General features: G+C 40.2%; 1 protein-coding gene across 3 annotated transcripts; it reads right to left on the bottom strand.

The window, feature by feature from the left end:
• Positions 1–1,211: 1,211 nt before the first annotated feature.
• Positions 1,212–23,564, bottom strand: KIAA1841 (KIAA1841 ortholog). 3 transcript variants are annotated; one of them, XM_017821869.1, is made up of 21 exons: positions 23,429–23,564; positions 20,261–20,426; positions 18,234–18,420; positions 14,987–15,080; positions 13,739–13,977; positions 12,891–12,949; positions 11,987–12,147; positions 11,091–11,198; positions 10,878–10,988; positions 9,057–9,180; positions 8,731–8,883; positions 8,368–8,513; positions 7,898–7,997; positions 7,321–7,353; positions 6,133–6,232; positions 5,119–5,213; positions 4,975–5,003; positions 4,802–4,875; positions 4,038–4,126; positions 3,589–3,680; positions 1,212–3,221 (listed from the first exon to the last, which is right to left on the bottom strand). In XM_017821869.1, exons 2-21 carry the CDS (start codon positions 20,408–20,410, stop codon positions 3,185–3,187), a joined length of 2,181 nt encoding a protein of 726 aa, XP_017677358.1. In that variant the 5' UTR covers positions 20,411–20,426; positions 23,429–23,564; the 3' UTR covers positions 1,212–3,184. The 3 variants fall into 3 exon arrangements, with proteins under 3 accessions (XP_017677358.1, XP_017677359.1, XP_017677360.1); XM_017821870.1 differs by having other exon boundaries at positions 11,091–11,177; XM_017821871.1 differs by lacking the exons at positions 14,987–15,080; positions 18,234–18,420; positions 23,429–23,564 and having other exon boundaries at positions 20,261–20,373.
• Positions 23,565–24,272: the final 708 nt, after the last annotated feature.

Below are 24,272 nucleotides of genomic sequence, written 5' to 3'. Positions count from 1 at the left end.
TGCAGCACAACACTGTCACCCCGCTCTCTAGAAGCTGTTTCGCTGGGAGGATCTCAGTCCAAGGCAAGAGCAGCACTTGCCATCAAATTAACATTCCAAGCCTGTGTGATTCCCAAAGTAGAGGAGTTCTAGGTGACTTTGTCAGCTGCTGTAGCCTTCCAGCTGCTGATGGCTCCCTCAGCCTCCACCACCGTGATGCTCAAAGACAGAACCTCAGGGACACAGCAATTCTGGGCAGTCACTTGGCCTCGAGCCTGGAAAAGCCTTCGGCTGGTTTTATTTATAGATATAACCAGGAGGGGACTCAGCAGTAAATCTATAATAAATAAATTTAACACGAGTGAAGCCTTCTTCACCTCCTAAAAGATGGACTCGGTCTTGGAGGTCTTTTCCAACCTGAATGACTTCATAATTATTAAGAAATAAAGAAAAAAAACTTCACATAATGGCTCAAGCACCTGATGCACAGGAGCAATTTCCCAACCCCCAATACAGGTACACTCAGCAAGAACAGGGAACAATGACTTTTAAAAAACTGATTCCCTTCTGGCAAAGAAAAGTGTGTTCTCAGTCACATCAAAACCACCCACGCTGTTCACACACTGGGGCAACCATATGTCCACATTTCTCCAAAACACATCTTTTGGACTCATTGCTGAATTCAAAATTCTGTCCCTTTCTCCAAGATCTCTAGGCATCCAGGGAACAGGCACAGCTCCAGAGGGCAGGGAGATAGTTTGTACCCACGTGGGACAGCAGGATGGACACTGCAGCCTTCCCAACACACCACCTGCACATACACAGGGCACCCACGTAGCAATTTCTAGAAACAGAATCACGGCAAATAATAATATTCATAGATTTAACAGACTGTTTAAACGGTGCAATCTGCGCTGTGGCAGTGCAAAGCAGTGTTAAACATGTTTTTTAAACATAGCTTAGTTTAATATTTTGCGTACTTGGGTCATTTGGAGGGCAGCTCACTCATGAATTTTTAATCCGGCTTCAAAACTCGACGCAGATAAAAATTCTTTTAAGTTCATGTAGATTTGGAGTAGCTTTGCATTTAATGATATCCTGTTCTTGACAGATAAAAAGCCTGTACTGTGATGCTGCAATTTAATCACAAATACACACGATGATTGATGATTGAGACCATCAAACAACATAACTCAGTTCTTAAAAGCATCTATAAAAAACTCACACGCTTCTTAAATTAATAATGTTTATTTCCATTAAACCAAGACAAATTCTCGAAATTAACACAAGATAAAAATTCAAGGTGGTTGGCACGGGGGAAAAAAAGAGATAAACTGCACATCATGTATGTCATTTTTATATGCTCAAGAATGTTTTTGAATAAAACAATACTGGCACGTAGAACTGGCACTTCCCCACAGAACAAAACCAGCAGAATTTTCCTTTCTCTTCTAGTCAGTAGTCCTATGAAAACTAAACACACAGACACACATGCAGCCTGCAACTTCCACAGCCAAGTTTACCATGGGAATTTGGAACACCCCTCCATCAGAAGTCACAAAATTGTGGCAAAACACTTATTCTACTGCATTTTCATACCTGGTGGATTTTAGAATATTTTCAACAAAAGACAATCAGTTTTCCAGTGTTTACTGGAAGTGCTTCCAACTGCATCAGTACTTGCAAACAGGCCAGGGGCATTCATAAAACCTGATTTGGTTGACACAGATTAAAAGCACTCCTGCCCCAAATATCCAATTTTGCCTGTTGGTTTCACTGGGCTCCCAATTTGCTACAGCATCGGACAAAACACACAAACAACACTGATTTTTAACTGGTTCAATAAAAATCTTCCCCCTTGACAGCAGGATTTTCAAGTATTGCTATCCTAGTCTTCTAACACCCACTGAAAATCATCAGAAAACAAGACAAACAAACAAAAAAAATAAGCCCAAATGGAGGGAAGTGCATTTAAACAACCTCCCTCTCCTTACCCCACCCTGCCCTCCCACCCAGGATCTTGCTGGCTTAATTCCAAACTCAATTTATTGTACAGCCATGAGCTGGAATAAGCTTTCCCTGAGTGCTCTTTCTACCTGTTTCAAAAAGTCAGAATGTGTTTCCTTGAATTCAGCCATTATTATTATTATTATTATTGCCATTTTCTTTGCTAATATGCAAGGTATTTTCTAGGTAAGTTATTTCATTTTGGTAGCCCTGGATTTGACAAACTTGTATTCTATTGCTCCAAAGACACAACTTGAAAGTGCACCTGACTTCTAAACAGTGTTATCCAGGCAGGTTTCAGAGAGTAACTAGACCCAAAAAAAGATCTACATGCACAAACCTTTGTAATGAGACACCTCTGCTGCAAGATGCAGAATTAACAGTGGATCTGCTTGGATATTTAGTGGCATTGCATCCATAAAACTGCTCTGCATCCTAAGTCTGGGTGTTGGAAGGGAACTGTAAGGGGAGTCAGGAATGAGGATGAGTATTAATTCCAGATACAAGTAAAGCAAGTGATTCACATGCAGGATGCAAAAGCTGCATCACCAGGGCACTGATTTCAGCTTTGGAGGTCTAGTCCCTACCTGCTGCCCACATTCAGATGGATGGAGCTGTGTCACATACAGAAGGAAGCCTCAGAACTGCATCAGAATTTTGCTTCAACTAGTCTAAGTCACAGGTATTGTCATGAACTTTAAATGCAAATCCCCAGAAGACTGACCTAAAATGGACCATCAAACACCACACAACATAAATACATGAGGAGACTTGTGTTAATGCTGCTGAGTGCATTCAGAGCTTAGTAGTCTTGCTTTGCCCCTTTCAGTATTTCTGGCACACCAAAAGGCATATTTCTGTCTTCCCCCATAAATAAAGTTAGTCTGATAATTTAATTCTGCAGATTTATAAAATCTTTTCTATGCAACTTAACACAATAGCCTAAAAAAAACAAAACAAAAAAAAAAACAAAAAAAAAAGGCAATTCAATTTAAATTTAAGAAATAGGATATTTACAATTAAAATAAGTACAGACCTTATTGGATTTGCATTCATTTATGGCACAAAATAATTTACAAGGCTTAAAGTAATAAATAAGTCACTGGAAAGCTTTCAGAGATGTGCATTCTCCATGTCAGAGTGCAGAGGAGTTTCAGGAAGCAGTAAGGAATTTTGGCTAAAGGGTGGTCATGACTCCTTATGTGGGACGGCCTTGACCAAAACGGGATTTTGACCTGGATTGAAAACACAAAAGAAGCGTATATATAGGGGTTTTTTTACATTATTAATGTAGGGTTTTTTGATGTGTGGGGCTTGTTTTTGGAAGGAGGACAAAGAATAGGTTGAAAACCTTGGCTAACACTTTTCCAGTTATCCATAACTCTGCACAAAAATTATGTTGGAGCTGGAGTGAACTTCCCAACACAGAAGGTGTAAAGCAGTTCTTTCAGCACAGCCACAAGAGTTTCACTCTCTTAACTCCAGTTTAATTTGACAAAATGTGAAATAAGGCACGTTTTTCTTTAAACACCCATCACCCCTCACACCTGAAATCCAAAAAAAAAAAAAGTTTTGCTTCTTCCTTTCATTTCCAGTTCTTACCTGACGTTCTTCTCGGCGTTGTTTTGCCGCGCACTGACCTGCGCCGAGGCCTTGATCTGAGCTTCCAGCCTGGAATAAATGCCTCCTGCGTACTGGAATCCAGAAAAAAAAAATCATCAAGTTTTGGCATTATTTCAGTGCAATCAGGGACTTTTCCTAAAAATCACTAATATCCAGCAGAATTTATGGCATACTTCGTTTCATTAGCACAGCCCGGGACTGAATTTTTTAAACCTATTTTCCAGGACCGGTTTTTCAAGGGCAGTGAAGTTGAAATACTATTTTAAACTATAATCCCACCAAAAGATCCTGCTTGGGACAAAATGAAGGTTGATATAATTCAGTTCTTTAGCTTATGTATTGAATAGGTGGTGTTTCCATTTGTGTTACAAGTTTTTGTTACCTAAGGCTCCCTTCAACTCTGCAAACTGTACCAGGACAAATCTTACTTCTTTGCTGTCTTTTGACTTGACTCGATCAAGGTCCCCCAGTCTCATTTTTATTAAATGCCCTGTAATCTCAGACATTCTTCTCTGATCTGTCAGAAATAAGAAAGGATATTTAGGGCAGAGGTTTTCCTTGCTAGTCAATACAAAGAGAAGAATTAGACACGCAAATGAGTGATGGTGGATTTGTAAAATTAACTTTCTTTTCAGCTCCTATAAAAATCCTAAACAACAAAGATCCTAAATCCTGATGGATAATTTAGGATAATTTAGTCTCAGCAGCCTTCTTGGCAAATACCAGAATCAACCTCAGGTAATACACTGAGATCAAAATCTATGGAAATGGTTTGGAGGCAGAGGTTTTCAAAACAGCAGAAATGCACAAGAGTCTCAGGAGAGATTAAAAAAAAGGCAGGACAAATGAACAGAATAATATTTTAGTCAGAGAGACCGAGAAAGAGATAGAAGTGGATGTTTCTCTCTTATCTGCACAGAGATAACAAATGCCACATGGATGCAATAAAATTATTTGCACAGTCATGAGATGACACAACTATAATCTCTGTAGGTTATGTGCTGACATTACCAAATAAAGCACACAAATCACACAAACACCCAAAAACCCCATGGCTCTGTCTGAGATTAAATTCAACCTAAAGGTGTCCAAGCAGCTACATTTGAAGAAAACTGGCTGTTTCTTATAGAAAACATTATGCAAAGAAAATGATCCTAAACTTTATGAAAACTAAACTCATGCAAGAACAGACCATCTTCTCTTTGGGCATCCTGGTTGTATCTCAGTGACCTGGAGGCATCCCACTTGTTCTGCTGCATGCTCACACTGGTTGGGAAAAGAAAGGTGCACACCATGTCATCAAGTAGCTGCTTACAAAGAGGGAGATCCTAAAATATGTTCTTAAGGGCTTGAAAAATGACTTACATGAATGGAGATACATCTCGGGAACTCGGCTACCAAAGAAAGAAAATCACATTATGTGTGTTTTAAGATCAAGTTTAAAACTTAGAGAGAATTCCCCATTAATCAACGCAACCCAAGAGCCTGGATTCACAGCTAGGATTTTACCTTCTCAGATGGCTTCTCCCTTTTCTGAACACTAGGTGAAGAAAGCACTTTCTTTGGGTGCCTGTAGGATTTCTTTAATTTCTCCTTTCTCCCTGCTGATGGAAGAAATATCCATTCATACCATGACAGATACTTGGAATTTCTCAACTACACAGCTACAGAGGAATTTTTTCCCCTCTATCCCTTTACAAAAAGGGTTAATTAACAGGTTTTTTTTTCCTTTTCTTTGTGTTGCAGGCATGCTAATACACACTACTCAAATGCTCTTCTATGAGAAGTGTACAGGTATATTAGTGTACAGGTATATATATAAAAGTGGTTACACACCACAGCATAAATCCTTTAAATTTAAAAATAAGTGCACATACAAGCTACATTTTTGGCCATATTAACTCAATCAAACCAAATTTTCATTCAACATGTGTATTTTTTTTAACAGACTGGTGCAACTTGAGTCAAGACAGAAGGAACAAAGAACTGCCTCTGCTCAAGTGACCCTTTAGTAGGGTGAAAAGGAGAAGCTGCTTTTTGGTTGTCCATGTTCCTAAACCCCTTATCACATTAAAAAAAGAGAAGGGAACAAAAAAATCTTTTTAGATCCTACAGAGATCATCTTCAATGCAGACACAAGTTTTAGGCACATTCCCCAATCATTCCAGCATACAACCCAAAGAATATTTTGCATATAAAAACAGTCATGTAACTACTGCCTTTTCTGTCAACATTTATTATGTATAATCTCATAAAAGTCATTTGATAGTTTCCTGAGCTACTCTGAGGACATCTCAGACATGAACAGCTGCAGCTTTCCTTGTCTGCCAGTGATTCCTGATGGCACCAAGCAGGGGGGTAATTTGTACCTAATCACAGAAAAAAACAGAAATAAAATTCAAGTAGCATTAGTTTTTATTTTTTTAAAATGCCTAATGTTCAAAATTTGCTTATAGAAGACTTTTGCTGCCTCAAATCCCTGTCTCTAAATCCTAGAGAGGAGGATGTAGAGTCTTGTTGTACCTGGTTTCTTGCACACTTCTTCTTCATCCCCCACTTCATCCTCAGTGACCTCTGAGCCAGTGGTGTACTCCTCCTCCTCAGACAACAGTGATTGCTGTTTCTAATCAACAGGAGGAGAGTTTAGAGATTAAAAGTGAGGTTTGATTTCTATTAAATGACAGGTTAAATCTGTCCTGAGGGAGCTGATTTCCAGCACAGCTCCCTGTCTCAGTGAGGTAACTGTGTGCACAGTTGGGTCTGAGGACAACACTCTCAAGTGCTGAGAAAGGATTTTCAAATCTTTGCTTAAAATGTTTTATTTTAATTTTTGTTTCTTCCAAGTGGTCCAACATTTTCATAGGTTGCCCAGAGAAGGTGCAGAATCCCCATCTTTGGCTGGATAAGCAGTATAGCAAAGTTTGGCAAAGCAGTATAGCCTGGAAGTTGAACCTAACTTTGAAATTGGGAAGGAACACATAAGATGACCAGCAGAGATCCCTTCCAACCTGTACTATTGTATGATTCCACGTTTAAAATCCAATGTATTGCTGGTTATACTATTTTTCTAATTAATAAGAAAATTTCTTATGGTAGTAGATGTCTGAGCAAGCCACTTAATTACAGAACACAGGAAAATACAAGTTTACAAAGGGTTCTGCTCAGGCTTGCTGCATCTTGCAAAGTGCCTGAAACACTGAGATATTCAGTAATTAAATAATTGCAGTGCCCTACAAATACACCCAGATTACACCAGAGCTATCTGCATTCATAATTTATTGCTAGTTGGTCTGGAATAGCTGGTTTTTGTGAACTCCTCCCAGTACCTTTGGTTCTTTATCTTCTATCATCATAAACTACAATACTGCAACAGATGGGCTCCCAGGGAACAGTTTCCACCAGCACACAATTATGGAAATATTAATGTGATGTTTACATTGTTTGAATATACCCATATATCTAAATTAAGTGATAATGTGTGCCTAGGAGTCCATGAGAGATGATAAAGCTTAACAAGTTCAAAAAAGTAGTACTTCACACACTTTATATTTTCTTGTAAGAAGTGTTGCCATTCTGCAGCCTCTAAATTAAAGCAAAAGCAAGAAAATACATTTTCCTAATTAATTAGAAAATAAGACAAAAATCAAAGCTAGTTCTCTGCTAGTACAGAAGACCAAATAATTTAAATTATTAATAAAATGTTTTACTAACCAGCTGTAAGGCCCAGTTCTTCAGAGACAGAAACTGTAGTCATGAAGAGAGAGAAAGGGATATAAGTTAAAGAACTAATATTAATTAGAATTTTTTTTAAAAGTGAGTGGAATTCAAAAATACGAGTGTTATGTTATAGTAACATCTTGGAGGGGAAAAAAATCCCTCAACCAAAACACAACCCAAGTTACTGTTCTTTATTTACTGATCTTCAGATACATCAGTAGGCAGAAACAAGGCAGCAATTTTTAAAATACATAATGAGGCAAATATTTTCAAGTATGACTGGATCCTTAAATATCATCAGTTTAAGAATGGGGTAGAAAGCACAGACAAAGAAAATTCCCTCTGATATACAGAAATATTTCCAGCAGACATGGCGGAAGTTTTGCCTTTTCAGCAACCAGGTCTTTTGTATCTGTGCTATCCTGCAATGCTCAGTGGTGTGTTTCTTCCTCCAACAATGAGTTTGGTTTTGTTTTTTTTTATTAAAAGTTGTCCAACAACTTCTTCAAAGTATTTTTGTAAGAATCTTCCTTATCAGAAATAAGGGAAGGAAAAAAAAGTCAGCACTCACAGCGTTGATTTCTCCGGTTTTGGGACCCCACGGAGTGTTTGGCTCTACAAGCACATCACATTCAAGGCCTTTTTCATCACCAAGCCCAATACCAGAATCACTTGGAGAGAAATACGTAAAACAAAAATGAACATTTCTATTTCACAACTTCAGGATCGGTCTCTCTTTACTCATCACGCATCAAGAGAGAAGACAGACCTCCAAGTCAGCCACATAACATTTTGATAACAATACATTAAAATGTAAAGATAGGAGTGGATGCTTATGGAGGTTGAATGACTAAATGCCTGCTTGAAACATAAAAGGAAAAAGTACTTATTCTTCTCTTCCCAATTTCCAACTAAACAATCAAAACCAAGTTATCTTTAAAAAGTCCTATGACTCATTTAAAGATGGGAGAGAACTCAAATGCAACGAGCACACAGTGTGGAAGGCCAAGTTATTTCAGTAACACGATACAATGTTCTTACCTATTCTCATCCTTAGTGAAAGGAACAACTATAACATCTCTATGATGCAGCAGATCATTCAGTATTTGAGTAGTCTGAGAGGGCAAAGCATCCCCATCCTCATCTCCTGACGGTAACTCGACCATGTGATCCCTCACTTTGCAGCCCTGGGATACACAGACACCGAGGATCAAAGACCGGAGTTAACGGGAAGAACTGATTTCAGTAAGTTCAGTATCAACAGCTGAACTTTTGAACTTGTGTCCCCAGGTCCTGACAACAATTTACAACCTTTCATTTGGAGAAATGATTTCTTTTCATAACACACTGTTGCCCCCCTGCCAGACATTATGCTCTGTTACAAGTGAGCTGGTATTGAGGTACCTTTGGGAGGGTTGTGGGATCAAACCGAAGGACTTTCTGGTTACAGCAGGGATACACTCCTGTCCCACTTGAGCCAAGAGCACTGGCTACACCTGGATAAAGAACTGGCTGGGAATGGTACTGGCAATGGGAGAATTCAGTACACAGGAAAGACTACATTAGGAAAAAAAGAGAGAGAGAGAGGCGAGATTATCCATGGAAGTCAAAATTTTGCTCTATAAAGAACACACACCAAGCTTTACTAGCACGTATTTTCCAAACTGCTTTGATCCCTTCCTCACCCCCCAAAAGCCACCCACCACAAGCCCAAGTGAAGTTGTACTGACTTGGTTACATCTTGAGCAGCTCAACCAGTTGACAGTCCCCCAAAGGCGCCAATAAACGTCCCTCCAAGACTTCAATTCCTCGTGAAGGCCAATTAAATACTCATGGACTTCCCAGGTTTTGTCTCTGAAAAAGCCAAACATCAGGTCACACACGGAGTTGTGACTCTTGTTTTTATCCTGTCACCAGAACGGGGAGGTGGAAAAGGAACAGAACAATGTGTGTTCCACTGGTGAAACATCTACAGCAGAGTTAAAGGAGGCAATGTGAGCTAGTCATTATTAAATTCAGAGCATGACAGAAGAGCCTTTATTCTTCCACAAGTCACTAATAACAATTACAGTTTGATTCATCTCAAAACCCATACACTGCAAATTTACAAGCTAAACATCTTCTATTTATAAGCTAAATATCTTCTGCATATCTGCACCACAACAGCAATTGCTTAGTTAGGAATTCAAGTTTGAAAACACAAGACCATGTCTTTTTGATGAGTGTACACATCTGACACTTCTAATCTTAAAATTACAGACTTTGTTCCTTCCTAGTGATCACATGAGACACACCTCTTCAGAATTCAAAGGAGAATATGCAGTGGAGCATGTTACCTTCAGGAGGAGCCCTGGTGTGAACCATTTTTGTTATATATACACCTGACCTAGGCTAAGAGAGCAGGATTTCCAACTGGAAATTAGTTCTAGGCACCACTAGAGGACCACTAAATAGAAACCTATTTTTAAGACATTAAAGATGGGTTTGGATTAGCTCCTGAGCCTGAATTCATTAGTGGCCAGGATCACTTCTCAGTAAACAAATTCAGTGTGCAAAAGCAGTCATGAATACCACAAGGCAAACAGCTAGAACCTGAATAATCCTCTGAGCAACTTTAAAGCCCTGCACATTTATCTGTTAGGAACTGCAGAGCAGCTACACACAGCTCAAGGAAAGTAATACAATTAATGAACTTTACATGGCTAATCACCAATGATCCTGATGGGTCAGGACAGGGTTGCAAGATCTGGTTCTATTTAGACTAATCTCCACCTTGGAATAACTGCTGTGAGTGACACCAAATACAGGCTGCCCCAGGAGCTGATATGGAACTGTTTTGGTTGTTCTGAACAAAACAGATCTAAAGAGAAAGGTCTCCTGTTATTAATTTCCCACATCTTTCTTAGAGGGAGCAAATAAGGAGGAAAGAAACTGCAGCTGATCACGTACTGATTTCATTAAAAAGAGAATCCAGCTGTTCACAACCATGGATCAAACAGCCAGGATTGAATTAAACATCTGTGCCAAGTGAATCCAGGATAGGTCCTGGAAGCTCCTCTGACAAATACTTTGGAACAGAAAAACAACTGGCAATGTTTATTTATAGCAGCCTTTAAGCAGGTTGAATATTAGATTTGACAGTACAAATTCAGTCTAGAAAACACTCCTTGGATTTTCTGTGCTGGCAGAGGTGGAACTACCCTTCACTAACAACCTTTAATTTAACTGGTCTTCAACTACACACATCTTAAAATCCTCTGATGAAAGAATTAGCTGAGTATTTTCTATTTAAGGCAGTACAACCCAAAATAGCCCTCCCAGTAATCATGGCTGCAGTTTTTCCATTTCCCTTCAGCAGCAGCACCGCTGAATGAATTTCAGAAGTACATCACCATAATCATCTCCCCCTTTTTTTTTTGGTTTGCTAAGTAATACAAGAAGTTGAGATGTTTCATACACTCTTAACATATGTATAATTCATTTTATGAGTATCTTGTAAAATCACCCAAAATCATGAAGAAATATTTTATATATATATATATAGTCACTACCTTATATGAACATAGACAATATTCCCATGTTGATCTATGTTGATTTTCCCTGGCACACAAGGAATTCTCCTTTCAGTTTCTTTAGTTAGCAGTTTTTTACATAAACAACACCTAGATTAGAAAAAAAAAGAAAAGAGAAAGAAGGAAAGGAGTAAGAGCAGGACCTCACAACACAGGGACTGTGACTGAAGTCACAACATAAAAAGGCCATACCTGTATAATGTTGTTGCATTTCCTCTGGAATCTGGATTTACATACTCTGGATCAAACAGTCTCTCAATCTTCTTGCAGAAAAGTTTACTATTAATGACAGCAACACAGCTTACCCATTAGAAAAAACTGAAAGTTGTTTTATGTATAGTGAGACTAATTACATTCTGATAAGTGAAGTCACTCTCAGAACCTAACTTTTAATATAATTTTCCTTTAAATTATCCTGTTCATCTCTTACTTTCCCACAGATGTGACAAAAGAGATATTTTGATTTTTTGTCCTGTATTATATTACTTGCCAATATAAACTGCCAGCTTCTCCCTGGACTAGAAGACCTTTTATTAGTGAATACTGCCATGAAACTACACTTAATTCTAAAAGTTATAATGTCTTTCCCTACTGACTAAAATCCTCTCATACTTTCACCTTGCTTTCTGTCAGTCTGCACTGCAGTAACGAGCCCTTATCTTGATCCTGACCAAGCTGGAATCCTCATGCATGATCCAGAATTCCATCACAACTATTCAGCCTTCCAGTCATCCCAAATTCTACGTCTAAACATCCAAGTTCTCGGGATGCTGAAGCCAAACTATTCTCTACCAATTAGGAGCATGTCATCCCACAAAAGGTTCCTTGCTCTAACCCTGGCTGCCACGTGAGAATTCATGAATAATTTGTCCATGCCACATTCCCAGTGTGGCCCTTCCTTTTGCTCATAATTTTCATATAAAATTATTCAGTCATTTTGTGATATTCTGCATTAAAGATACATTATATGAGAATATAAATTGTGTGTATATATATATATAATTTCAAACCCCACAGGCTTAGCTGTTATGAAATATGATCCAAAAGTTCAACAGCACTTCAGTAGTGTATTACAGAGCAAAAATTACCTCTTAAATTTGTCTCTTTTGTCCTTCAGCTCTTCCACCTCATTGTGCCTGAAGAGATCAGCAATGTGTGTAACAAGATTAGCATTGATACAGTTCATGTTACAAGGGGTGGCTACAATGGCATTCATATTTTTGTGACAATAGTGAATACATTTTTCTACCTAGGAAAAACAGAAACATGGATGTTAAGGAATTCTAGACAAAAAAACCATAGTAATTGCTTCAAGATTTTTACTTTTTAAAGTGTGGTGTTTTGGAAAACTATTTCAGTTCAACTTAAAAAGTCTCAGATTTGCTTAAAGGAGACTCTGAATTAACGTGACTGAATTAATGTTCTCCTCCAAAAGCTTCTACAGACCAAGACTCCACAAGTGTTTCATCTTCAACAAGTGGTACCTTCCAAGTGCTTGTAAAAGGAGAACCATAACACAAATTATACATAGTATTGCCTGGATCTCAGCTTAAACACTTTGCTGTGGGTCCCCCCAATGACAGGATTTGTGACAAACATTTAACAATCAAGTAAATATTTCTTATATAGAGCTGAAAAAACAGATCCTAAATTGCACAAGTGCTGTTCAAGGGGAAAAAGGATATAAAACGTAGATAATCATTTAATTACTAATCTTTTCTGATAAAACTATCAGAAGTAAGTTAGTGATGTTACTTTGGATGAGCCATCAGAAGGCAAATCCAAGATCCCACTGTCACATTTAGAAATAACTTTAGGTTCTATTGCACTGAGATTCCACAAATATTGGATTAGGAAAGGTGGTAAAAGTTTCAAAATGTTCTCATTGCATCCCCTGTTTATGTAACAGCCAAAGCACAACAAACAAGCTGGCAAACACCTGGGAATTAACTGTGCCCTCGTGGCAGAGGATCAACCTTTCTTAATACTTACTAATGAATCCATCTTCAAAAACTCTGAAGAAATAAGAATTGATATGACATTTGATGGTTCTAAAAGAAAACAAAAAGATTGGGGTTTTTTTTACATTAATTATTTTTGTAATATTTATCACACCCTTCCCTCTGCACATTTAGTATCTGCTTGAAGTATCATTTTACCAATCAACCTCTCATTCCACCTTCCAATACACAGAACATTTTCCATCTTAAGAAACAAACCTTTGGCTTATCATTTAGGCGGCCAGAGTACAACTATAACAACCTGGAATTTATTAAAACTGGAAAAAGAGGCTTCATAGGGATACCATGATTAAAAAAATGATATAACAAGATTAACTTCCATCTGTAGCCGTCACACCCAGCTGAGATTTTCTTAACACAACCTTTGCATTGCAAGTTATATTTTAAAGAACGGTAGGAAAGGTTCATAAAAAATTAAAAACTCGCCTCAAATCCATAAAGGCAAAGGCTCTTCTACCATTGTATCAGACTGCATGGAAGTTATAGAAAACGTTGCAATTGTCGAGCAGAGGAGGAACAAAACAAACCCCAACAATTGTCTATTTTAAAACTACCACTCTGTTCTTGGTCAGGTCTGAGGAGCCTTAATTAAAAACACCAGATCCCAAAAATGAGAGCTTTTTTACTGCTTCAGCTTTCAGCATGTTTCCTCAAAGCTGAAAAAGCAGAGACATGTCCTATAATCACCAGAGGACCTCTGTTGCAACGCTCAGAAACAAAGAGATGGGGGCTGAGCTGCACCATCTTCGATTAGCACAGAACACAACGAGCCCACAACAAATGCACTACACATGTTCTTTGTTTGGTTTTTTTTTTTACCTAAAGTGGGCATTTCATTGAGCTCAGAATCTTTGGTGTTCCTTTTGACATATTTCATGAGCCAGTCAAAGATGTGAACGTCGCAGTGCACAGAAATGTCCACCTCCTCCCAGCGCTGGGCGTCCACCGACAGGTACTCGGCAAAGTACTTCATTTCCGACACCAAAAGGTCTCGAGGGCACACAAAATCTTCTTTGAGGTTTTTGGCTTCGTCACACACGTGGATCACCATGTTTGGCCTCAAAAGGAAAAAAAAAGAAAAAGCCACAAACTAAATTAGGACCTCAAGCCAGTGACATCAAATCCCAGCAACCACCTCCCCAGCTCTGGATCTGGTGTCACTTAACAGGGTTTTATCACCATAAGGAAAACAAATTGCAGTTATTAATATTAATACCAGCTATTAATAGAAGCTATTGTTGGATAGCATTGTCATGGGGAGAAGGCAGATGCATATCCCCTGTGTGATTCAATTAAGGGACAGAAGACAGAAGATTAATTATTGGTTATAGGATGCTACCTGAATTACATGGAGAACTTGTTTGTTCTCCCTTTCTACTTTCCTTAAAATAAGAAGACAGATATATACATACATGCCTAAGTCACTGAGGCACCAAGGATAAAAACTGCTTACAACAACAATTTTCATCTGTGGAAATTAAACTGGTTTATTGTATATTAAAATGGCTATTTCTTAATATCAAAGCTGGAATCAGTAAATGCTGTCTCTACAGAAAGATGGTTAGTGTTAGGTTTCAACCAACCATTATTCTGTGTGTACTCATGTAGGATGGAAAACAGGAATGTTGATGGTATCAAAGTGACACACATGGCTACTGGAATTCATGGTAAATTTTTTCATTTGCACTTCTTTTCCCTGCTTTTACATAGGACAAATTTATGTTCCTAGAATACTTTTAAAAATCAAACATTCTTGAGCTTCAGTCTTGTTCCATTCCTTTTTAAAACCAGGTTATGTTTCCCATTCCTGCCACAGCAGTGATCAATCACCCAGAGGAACACAATGGACAGATTTATAAATATCCCTACTGCACACAAAACATTCTCAAGCCAACTCCTCATATTTCTGTAGCAATGTAAGGTTCCCAAATTTCTTACAGCATTTAGCAGGATGTTCCCTTTTTATTAGTTGTTCTCTTTCTGGTAGTAGAAGAGCATGAGCACTTTAGGCATCTTTCTGTCAGTTCTACAATCCCCCAGATAACAAACACACAAAGAACTCCTTACCCCTGGCTTTCATCAGTGCTTTCTCCACTGTTATGTACAGGACCTTTCTCAGATTCTGAAGAAGAATTCCTTGTGGAGGTTGCACTGGGCCTTCCTTCAAAATGTAAGGAAAAAAGGGGCTGCATTAGAACAAAAATGCCTGACCACCTGTTCTTCAGCATCTTGGAAACACAACTGAAGTGTGGCTGCCACGCTGGAGCAATGGGACACGGCAAGCCACAAATCTGCTTCCACAAGGGCTACTAAACAACCCAAATTCCTGCTCTGAATGCCATGCACTGGGAACTCACACCAACAGCACTGCTGGGTTGCCCAGACACTTGGCCACAAATCCACATCAGTCCTGTCTCAGCACAGAGCATAGGATTCACAGCCTTCAGCACTTCCGTCTGGGAATACAATCCATTCCTTCAGCTCTCCTTGGCTGCTCTGTGGCATGTGAGTCTTAAGACTCTGCCACATCAAAACTTCTGTTTCCAGAAGGCTTTGCTGCCAGGACATAACAACTTGAGACTAATTCCACCTCTCACCCAGAATGAGTCAGCTTTGAAATTAAGCCCCTTCCAAAGAGAAGCACAGAAGACTCTTAAGAGGTGTTTTTGCCAAGTTCTTCCACACATGTGGCTTAAACCAGCTGATCACACAAAACAAGGCTCAAAGAAAGCAGATCATGAGATCTTAGTCCTAGATGGAGGTTGTTCCAGGACTAAGGGCCAGCTGCACTTCAAACAGGTTGCCTTCACAAGCAGTGAAAAGGGGACACAAAACCCAGTGAAGTCCAGGAGGTCTGGTCACCAAATCTGGGTCAGGGGTTAAGACAATGAAAAACCCTTCACTGTGATGATGAATCACTGCAATCTGAAACTTCAATAATCTTGCTTACAGGTCAGAAAGATGATTGTTTTTTAAACAACGGAAGGGCACATTTCTGTCTTCCCCTGATGAAAACCCATAAAGTCATTATTTTCCATGATTACATCATTCTCTTAGATTTTTAGGAGTTCTAGAAGCGTCTTCTCCCTCTTGTGTAACGTAAGAGGCTGCACTCCTCTGAGGAAGATTAAAATAGACCTTTTCATCTTATGGCTAGATAACTACAGCAGACTGACAGCAAAAATTATATGGAACCCAGCAGTTGTGCCCTTCAGGAAAACAAAATTATCCCACCAGAGGCAGAAGAACCAAAACTTTCTTCAAAGCTACAGCCTAAGGCCTTGCCCAGTTAAGGCTTAGTAAGGCCAGAATAGAGGGAACACAGTTAGTAAAAGGGGAAGAATCACTTGAGAGCGCCCAGTAAAACCCTGGAAAGGGCTGGTCCAGCCACAGCCATCCCACTGCAGGCAGCAGAGGTGGGAAATTTGGAAGGCAAGGGAAGGGGAGAGTTTTACAAAAAGGGACCGGGGAAATACATGGTGTGAAGGACTTCTGTCTGCAAATATTGAGAAGTTTATTTTGGACACTGTGAAGTTCTTTATTAAAGGAAATAATGCTGATAATAACATGCAACACAGGCAACTTCACCACACATTTCTTCCTGTCTTTTTTTCTTCCTCCCCTAAGATTGATTGACTTGATTGACTTCTGAAAATTAGTAATAAACACTTTGGGTAAAAGGCTATCCTATATGGTTGTTTACTGCCATAAAATGCATTCAGAGGGACTGAACAGCAGTTTGCCTTACAATTATAGCAAGTATTAAATGAGCTTTTATAACTCAGCCAAAAGCAGAATCCAGCTCAAAATTAGTTTGGCCCCATTTGCTTTTTCTTGCTGTTAGTCCTGACTACAAACAAATGCAAGCAGGCCCAAAATTCTTGATCCTTACAACAAGCAAATGTGGAAAAAATGCACTAGGAAGTAATTAATTGAGCAAAATATGTTTACAAATAGGCTTTTCTCAAATCCCCAATTCTGAAATACCCAAATATTAAGCAGGTGAGTTCACTCGAGCCTGTGAGAAAAAAAGATTAATTATCCTGATTTAATATCAACAAATTACATACAAACAGGGCAGATGGTTTATCCAAAGTCACAAAGAAAACAGAGAATAATCTCAGGCTAAGATCTAGTAGTAGGAAACATGACATTGGTGTACTTAACTGCATTAATGCTCATTACATGTATTGCTTTGTTAAAAAGAAAACATGAACTAATTGTCTAAGGAGTTCTAGAAGCAGAGTCAGCTCGTTAACTGCCTCCTGGGAAGCCACTAATCTTATAAATAGGCACCTGTGGGTGCCAGCAGCATTTATTCCACATCATGCATGTAACTACATAATTGAAAGCTGATTGGAAGCGGGTTTTTTTTCAGTCTAGACCCTCCATGTACAGTTTTCCAGTATCACCCCTTGATTAGAGCTGTTAAAAACACTTTATTCATCCCCCAAAGTTCAAACAGCTGTTTTTCTGCTGCCAAGAGAACAGTGAAAGCTGCAGCACTGTGAAGGACATCAGAACAGAGAACGTTTTGTTTAAGTGCTTCACTGTGATCTTAATTTTTAACACAGAAATTGTTTATTCATTACTGAAGCAAATTTCTCATGCAACACATCGAGTCCTGCAGGCACTGAAACATCTGAGTCTCTAATGAAAATGAAAGAATAACTATCACACATTTAATTACAACTTCTGACAGAAGTACTTAAGGAATTCTTAACAATATTTAACTGTGCTGTGATTGAATTTACAACCATTAGGGCTCATCCTCTTCTGCCAAATTATTACTGGGACATATCATTGACTAAGACATGTTATATGTCATCACAAGACTATCTTGCTGCAAAAATTAGCTGCATTATTCTCCAACTCCTACACAGCCATCTTGCCATGGAGCAGCATGGGAAACACAGGGCTTGGAGCTGGGAGAGAGAGGTTTGCCCTGAAGGGATCACCTCCTTAGCTTCCTGCAGCTTTTCCACACGCCACTCTCTAGTTATTTTAATAACACTGCTTCACGTGCCTGCAAATGGCTGCAGGTTTAACAGCATGCCACCAAAAACCCTAAACAGAGGATTCAGCAGAAGGATTTGTGCCTTTTGGAAGGACAAGTTATTAAAAATACCCAAGCAAGCATCGATTCTCAAACTAAACTCATGGAAAGCGCCTTCATGTACACATGATATTGATACTTAACTTTCCAAGGATGAACAACTATTATTCCTGGGTGGACCTACCACTCAGGAGAGAAAAGCATGCACATACTGATTATCACCAAAGCCAATATATTTCAGAATGACTAAAAACATACCAGTTATAGTAATGGAATCCTGCCCAATAGCAGGCTCCTGAAACTCTGTCTGTGTATCGAGCAAGGAGGATTTGATGTACGTAGCTAAAGATTCCACAGGACTCCCACCAGCAGCCATCAGGGAATTATACTGGTTGTCAACAGGTGAACTTCCACTGCTTTTTAGCTCATCAAACCTTTTTGCACACTGTCACAAGATTAAATGATAGGACAATGAAGCAGTAGCCTTCAGTACATTTGTAATAACTGTGATTTGAGACGGACACTGTATTTCGTATCTCCCGCATGGGAACAGTTACTGACATCAAACTTACAATGCTTCCTAGTTGGGGAGTGGTATCAGGAAAGTACAGAAATACACAGTAAAACAAGAGTTACCATAATTAAATAGTCCAACAGAATGAGAAAAAAATTAGATAGAACCTGTTTCAACTTTAATTTCCTTAAACGCTGCGCTTTTAAGCCCCATTTTCACAATGGAAAGTTTTGAAACTTTGAATGGGGAGAGTTTGAATTCTCATTTTGTAACTCGTTCTTTCACCACAAACTATATTAGCTATAGTACTTGGTTAATAATTTTATTTTTTTTTTAATTTTATGACCTCCATTCCAATTCAGACAAAAGGGACCGGTGATTTCCACTGCAGTTTTATCGACTTCCAATTCCCACTGCAGTTCTGTTAATTCTCACTTCCCACTGCAGTTCTATTAACTTCCCATCCCCTATTTTGACGAACTAGAAAGTCTTTCCATTCTCTAATTTGTACCCATACAATTATGGGTTTGGTTCAGCAGAGCCCTACACACAGGTAATTTGCACTTACAAGTAAATCTACTTAATTCCACAGGTGATGCTCCTGTGACACAGGTGTTGGGCTCTATTCAAGCAGCTGGTTTGATTTATTTATTTTGGGTTGATTTAGCAGACATTGCTTTGTGCCACCTGCCCCTTTAGGCCAGGGGCACACAGTGACATCCTTCTGATATTCATGTCTCAAATCTGTGGTGATGCCAGTCTACTGTACACAACAACTAAATGGATCTCTCTGCTTTTATGTAACTGCTTTAAACAGGGACTCCACGTATTTGAAACACTTAGTTCTTTTAAAGCAGAGTAAACAGACATGTACTAATCAAATATATTAATTAACACGAGGAGAGAGCTCCCTGAATTGTTATTTTATCTGCTTAATGTGCATGGTACTTGTGCATATTGAAAGGTGAACAGCAGAGACGTCCCCAAGCACTTTCCCAAGCCCTTGAGAGGCAGCAACATTCCACAGAAGCTTCTACTCCCAATCCTTCATTTTTATGTTCTCAATCCAAGGTTACAGCAATGCTATAAATGTGAGCTGACACTCTTGATTATGTTTGCAAGGAAGTCAAAACCACTGGCTTGTTTTCTTTCAGCTTTGCTGAATCACAAGGGCAGAAGACATTTTCCTCTCTCAGCAATGAAAAAGTCAAAATTATTGCTAAAAAACCAAGCATTTCACCAGGAAATTCAGCAATCCAGAAAGAGTATGGAAGTACAAGGTTCTTCCAACTCTATTCCAATCAAAGAAAGAGAAATCCACATCTTGCAGGATCAAGCAAGAGGCAACTGAACTCTTAACTACCTAACAGAGGTCTGGAACTCCTACTTCCTTACAATTGTAACAAACAGCACAGAAAGTTATGAGGTTTGCAAGTTAGGATACTAAAAACCTACATGAGGTTAGTGGGTACTGGCATCCTTTCATCAAAGTTCCAGCTATGTAATTTGAAATGATTTTTTTTTAATTCCACTTTTTAAATTTTTCATTTCCAGGAATTTTTATTCTTATTCTGTTATCAGTTCTAACGAAGCAAAATGCAGAATGCAGTTTTTAATCTACTGCTCATTTAACATATTTGATTCTTTAGGTATAACTCAGTTGAGGAACCAAAAACCCCTTAACTTCAATTTCCCTCCCTCCCCCCCAAAATATTTTGTTTTCCATACAGCATTTCTTAAAGAAAACAAGTTCTCTTATGAGTGAACTCACCTCCTTGGATGTATATCCTGGGACCAGCCTTGCCACACTGTCCCAGTTGATAGGCTGAGGAACCCCAATGAGGGAACACAGGATCATATCCAAAACCATTTGGTTGTTGTCATAGGGGAAGTTATTGTTTTCTGACAATCCACGACTCATCTTTGGCTACTTAAGCCTACAAGAGAAAGACTTATTAGCAAGTCTCACTGTGTGGTTTGCTGAAGCTTGGTCTGTGTTACCTGCAGCACTTCAAAAATTCCTGTGGGAAGCGTTTACAGGCAAGTACTGAGGCTTTAGTTGACAAAACTGATGTGTTCTCAAAACCCTGAGCGAGAAGCAGATGTGAAAAACACTCCAATCCCAACCCAAGAGCAGCAGGAATGACCTGCCTTTCCTCTGGGTTTTCTGTTTCCAGGTGGGATTCACACCACTGAGCCCTCCAATACAGCAGAGAGGCTTCCCAAAATCTCAGAGGCAGCCTAAGATATATTTAAAATTTGGTCACATTCAAATACAGTTCTCTCTCCTCCTAAACCTTCAGCTTCTCCTTTTGCTCTCAGCTTTGCTCTCCTCTTGCTCTGCCCACTTCTGTAGCACATCTGACTGCAGTTATGTAGCACCCAACCCAGGGCACCCAGCTGAGGGCCACCAATAATACTCTGGAGTCAGGAAACACAACACTTGGATGTCATTCAACTCTCATCCCGAAGCCCTGGCTTTTGAGTTGTCCTAAGGCACTCTTAACCCCTGATTAGCTGGGATTATCAGTTCCAAAAAACCCTTATTCCCTTCAGCTTCAAGCTGAACACCAGAACAAGGCATATATGGACAGTATTAAACATCCTCAAAAAATCAGCTCTGCTATTTTGAAAAAAAAAAGGATATTTAGGAGTTTTTTTCTTTATCCAAATAGCAACAACAAAACACAGTAAAAGCTCAAATTACTGTTTTAGCATGTGCTGGGACAGAACTGCAGGCATTAACCAAGAGTTTCATGTTCAAGGATCAGCCAAAGAGCTTAGTAAGGATTCATACCTGGAAAGCCATTTGGGCCTTTTCTGAAGTACCTTAAACAGATCACACAAATAACAGAACTCAAAAGCCACACACAAATTTTTGACTGACAAAGCAAGTATTATAGAGAACTGGAGAGAAAATACACTGGGATAGTAGTGGATTTAAGGGATCATTTGTTACTAAAAGTACACTACACGTAGATGTTTCCTTTGCATCACCCACTTTCTAAAAGAAAAGATGTTTAAAACACACAAAATAGCCCTGATTTTGTTTCTGCCTCTAGAAGCTTTTCCAGCACTTCTTTTTTTTTGTTTGTTTTGTTGATAGAAACAGAAATCACAATAGCAGGTGTGAGCTTTCATCCTCTGAAAAGAGCAGCTAAATTAAATCAGAAAGAGAAAACCCAGAACCCACCAAGAGAATTCTTAGGTTTCCTACAGGGAAAAAAAAAAAAAAAAAAGACATGAAACAGAAGACAATTTGACACAACAATTCTAACTAAATGAAATCTGCTGCAAAACACACCACATAGCCAGTTTTAAAGGACAAAACTCCTTCCCAGGTTACATGAGCCCAAACTTTCCAACCAAGATTTCCAACTCTGAGACAAAGGCAGATCATTCCCTGCAGTCACTGTGTCCTGATCCCTCACCCTGATGTACTTCCAAGCAGTGTCACTGTGGTGATTCTGTGGTGGAGACTTCTCACCATCAGTGTGCAGACACATGTCAGTACCCATTATGTTTAAGCCATGGAATATCTCCCATATCTGCTGTCAGGAGAAGAAATAACCAGGCCAGGACAGGTCAGCACCAGTGGCAAACCTCCATGGTTATAAAATAAAAAGCTGACTTTCTCGTGCTACTTCATGCAGCTGGTTTAAAAATATGTTTGGATGAGATAAGTCAATGCTGGAGCATTATAATCCCCTGGTCTCACACCGTAAAATAATCTTAATGCGAGTAAAATTACCAGCAATGTCAATAATCCATGAATCACCATTCTGAGGACTAGTTCTATGGGATGATTACACTGGGAAAAGCAAAGAAAGAAAGAAAAAAAAGCTGTTATTTTCCAACAGTTTTGAGTCTATAATTCACAGGGAAACATTTTGAGTGCTTCACTGGTAACAAGTTTCCTCCACATCAGACCTGTGAGCATGAAGCAACCCGGGCATGAAGGGATGACAGGTGCCCTAAAACGTGGTGACACCTTCACAGGGAATCACCTCTTGGTCTCTCACATACTTTTATTTTATTTGCTTATTCTGCACATTAAAATACAGTTTTGTATATGCCCATTACTGCAAAGACAAATGAAAGAAGAGACTTAACTGCAAGCGTACAGAAGTTAAATGTTTTTATTCTCGTTCTGGGAAGGGCACAGGACTCCTCTTTGTGGCTTTATACTTGGTATTTAACATTTGCCTTTTTGGCCTTTAGGAAATCCTGTTGTAAATGCAGTTAAAGACACACACAGGGTTCTGCCTCACGCAAGAACTCTAAGAGCAGCAGCAAAAAGCCTGTAATAAATCGCATTGTTACGAGAGAAAGCAACTTCTGCAGATTCTCTCCGTCCTATTAATGCAAGGAAAGCTCAAGTTAACCCTTTCCTCAGCTGTGGAAGTGGGAGGGAAAACAGCTGCAGAATTATTTAACTCTGACCAACTCATTTCAGACGCACAATACAGAAATACACACGAGAATGAGAATTTCTATTAATACCCAGAATTCTAAATAAAGCGGTGCGAAGGTTTCCTAAGAGTTAATTCATTATGCAGGAAGTCGCTTTGCATTACGGAAACGCACCGTCCCATGTAAGACCGACTTTTTTAAAAAAACCTTATTACTATTTAAAGCAAATAATTAATGTAAAAATGAAGAGTTACTCCTCCTGAAAGGATAACCTGGGGGAAGGTGAAGATGGTGGGACGGGCACGAGGTTCCATCCACAGCCCCGAAACGCAGCGAAGTGATGCTGCAGAATGAGGAACAACAGCAACTTTGCAGCTCGCCGAAATTAAAAACCGGAAGGTATTCAAGCGAAAACAATAAAAGCCGGTCCCGGGGTCTAGACCCTACAAGGGCAGCAGCCTCCTCGTGCGACGCCCTCAGAGCGGGGACCCCCGACAGCCTCCCTGGGGCGCTCCCCCGGGTTTACCTGGCGGCTCCCAGGCGCGGGGTTGGCGGGACGGGACGGGACGGGACGAGACGCGACGCGGCTCCTCGTCAGGCCGTGACGGGGCGGCGGCTCCGCGGGGGAACGAGTGGGACGAGCGGGACCCGCGGGCTGCCGGTGCGGACCCGCCGCGCCCTCGCCCGCCGGCACCGCCCTCACGGGGAGGGCGGGACCGCCGTGAGGGGGAGGGGGGGAGCGGTGCCCGCCAATTGGCGCCGGGCGGGCGACGAGACCCCGCCCCCCGGCGGCGGGCGGAGCCAATGGGGCGGCGCGGGGCGCTCCCGCCCGCGGCGCGCGCCGGCCCCGCCTTTGCCGCAGTGCAGCGGCGGCGGCGGCGCCCCCTCGCGGCCCGCGCGCGGCGTCCGGTCGCCCCGGCAACGCCCCGCCCCCGCGCGACGTCACGGTGACGTCACGGGGGCTGTGAGGCGGCCCCGTTTCGGTCCCGACCCAACCGGGGAGGAGGGGCCCACAAATGGCGTCACACGGCCCCTCATGACATAAGCACAGCGCATTAATCAAGCGGGAGCGTGTTAACCGCTCTGCACTGTGCTCACAAACCGAGGCCGAGCAAAGATAAGGAGCCTCAGCTCTAGCTTTTCCCAGGTTTTCAGCTGATCTAAATGTTCGATGCGCTATTAACTATCACAGCAATGACTGAACATCGAACTCAGAGTTAATTACACAGAACAGCCCAACAAACGGGTGTGTTTTAGCAGTTATTCTGCTAAGGTCAGACAGTCCCAAGCCTGTTATTTTGCCCACTGTTGGACTGTTCCCTACCCTATGTCGTCTACTGCATCAAATATTCACAAACATTTTAAAGTTA

This window comes from Lepidothrix coronata, unplaced genomic scaffold (assembly GCF_001604755.1).
Source record: "Lepidothrix coronata isolate B3197 unplaced genomic scaffold, Lepidothrix_coronata-1.0 Scaffold92, whole genome shotgun sequence".
Classification (NCBI taxonomy): domain Eukaryota; kingdom Metazoa; phylum Chordata; class Aves; order Passeriformes; family Pipridae; genus Lepidothrix; species Lepidothrix coronata.
This window is presented reverse-complemented; position numbering and strand designations above follow the sequence as displayed.